Source organism: Nicotiana tabacum, unplaced genomic scaffold (genome assembly GCF_000715075.1).
Source record: "Nicotiana tabacum cultivar K326 unplaced genomic scaffold, ASM71507v2 Un00001, whole genome shotgun sequence".
NCBI lineage: Eukaryota > Viridiplantae > Streptophyta > Magnoliopsida > Solanales > Solanaceae > Nicotiana > Nicotiana tabacum.
The window spans coordinates 5279273-5281154 of NW_027438239.1; the positions used below are offsets into that span (position 1 = coordinate 5279273).

General features: G+C 33.4%; 1 protein-coding gene across 1 annotated transcript; it reads left to right on the forward strand.

Moving 5' to 3' along the window:
* Nucleotides 1–219: 219 nt before the first annotated feature.
* Nucleotides 220–1535, forward strand: LOC107807841 (expansin-B11-like). The gene is made up of 4 exons (XM_075248535.1): nt 220–418; nt 616–731; nt 948–1129; nt 1211–1535. Exons 1-4 carry the CDS (start codon nt 265–267, stop codon nt 1533–1535), a joined length of 777 nt encoding a protein of 258 aa, XP_075104636.1. The 5' UTR covers nt 220–264.
* Nucleotides 1536–1882: the final 347 nt, after the last annotated feature.

Genomic DNA, 1882 nt, shown 5'->3' on the forward strand with positions numbered 1-1882 from the left:
TCTAACTTACTATATATCTATCAAGAGTTATATATACTTCTTTGGTAATTAGTTTTAATATATTGCCATTATGGTAAGTAAAACTACAGTATAACATGGAGGATCATTAATATCTTTTAGACATCAAATATTCCTTAATATTTGGTAAGCATTATATTTTCTCCACTATAAAAGAAGCACCCATACCATAGAGTTTCTCCAAGCAATTAGAAAAAAAGATTAAGGACAATAAACTCTTGTTCTATCTAGTAAACCAAGCATATTATGGCTTTTAATCTCCCTCTCATTTTCACTTTTATAGCTCTATGTTTGTTTAAACACTGCACTTGTGCACATGTTAAAACACTCAATGCATCTTTAGCTGGTTTTCAACCAGCTGTAGCAACATATTATGGCGCTCCAAATGGAGCAGGAAGTGGTAATTAATGATGTTATACTCTGAATAAAACTTTTTTATTAATGCATACAACATTTGTTTTCGTTAAGTTAATTTATATATATTAAAGGTTGATTTCGACACACAGTCAGGGTAATTAAACTCGATCTTTTTAATTGTTTTTATGAGATTTGTTATTAATTGGACCATACAATTAATTTTCATTTTTGTAATGCAAGATGGAGGAGCTTGTGGATATACAAATGCTGTATCACAAACCCCTTATAATTCCTTTGTATCTGCTGGAAATCCTCCTCTCTACAGGAAAGGCTTAGGCTGCGGGGCTTGCTACCAGGTCCATATTAATTCTTGCCCATAATTTAGTTTTTCGTCACTTCCAGTAACATGTTATAACATATTAAAATGCACTAACTAATAGTGCAAAAATTAATTTGCACTATCGGTATATATGAGTGAAATCCTTCGATAAATTGCTCTAATGTCTAAGACTTCATTAATTTGCCTTGTCAATGTTATATACTCATGACTTGTACATCTTGTTCAATTATAGGTGAAATGTAATCTAGGCCCTTGCTCAGGAAACCCAGTGACTGTAACCATTACAGATGAATGCCCTGGGTGTTCAGGTGCTATTCATTTTGATCTAAGTGGAATTGCCATGGGAGCTATGGCCAAGCCTGGACAAGCTAACGCGTTACGTAATATGGGAAATATCCCAATCTCTTACCAAAGGTGTATACTTTTTTGAATAAAGTTATATATACTGACAGCACAAAGAATATTTCTTATAATCAGTTGTACTTGTTATTGTAGGGTACCGTGCGTATACAAGAACACAAATGTAGCATTCAAGGTGGATCCGGGATCTAATGCTAATTTCTTATCAGTAAATGTAGAGTTTGAAAGTGGAGATGGTGATCTTAATTTAGTGGAGCTTGTGCCAGCAAGATCTACGCAGTCAATAACTATGAATCATGTATTTGGGGCAACATGGAGTACTAATATTAACCCTTCAACACAGCCTGCTCCATATTCTCTTAGGCTCACAACTGAGTTCAATAAGAAACTTACTGCTCCCAATGTCATTCCTGTTGGCTGGAAACCTGGACAAGCCTTCAATTCCAATGTCAATTTTTGATTGTATTCTTCAACGCAAACACAAAAATAATGAGTAAAATCAATGTCACAAATATGACTTTGAAATGTTCTCCTTTTAGGAGTTTAATAAAATCTATCTTTCAAATATTATTATTCAAAAGTCCATTTGTTTTTTTAATTTTTTAATTTTTTTTTTTGGTTGTTGTTGTTGTTGTCGTCGCCGTCGTCCTCTTAATTTATGATCCTCACAAGCAATGGAAAAAGAAAGGGGGAAGTACACGAACAACTATTCTTAGGTCTGCTATTTAGAGATTAGCCAGTGTTTGTTTTGTCTTGAAATTTAGATCTAAAAATCATAAATTCAGGACAATTCAGTACATTTATGTC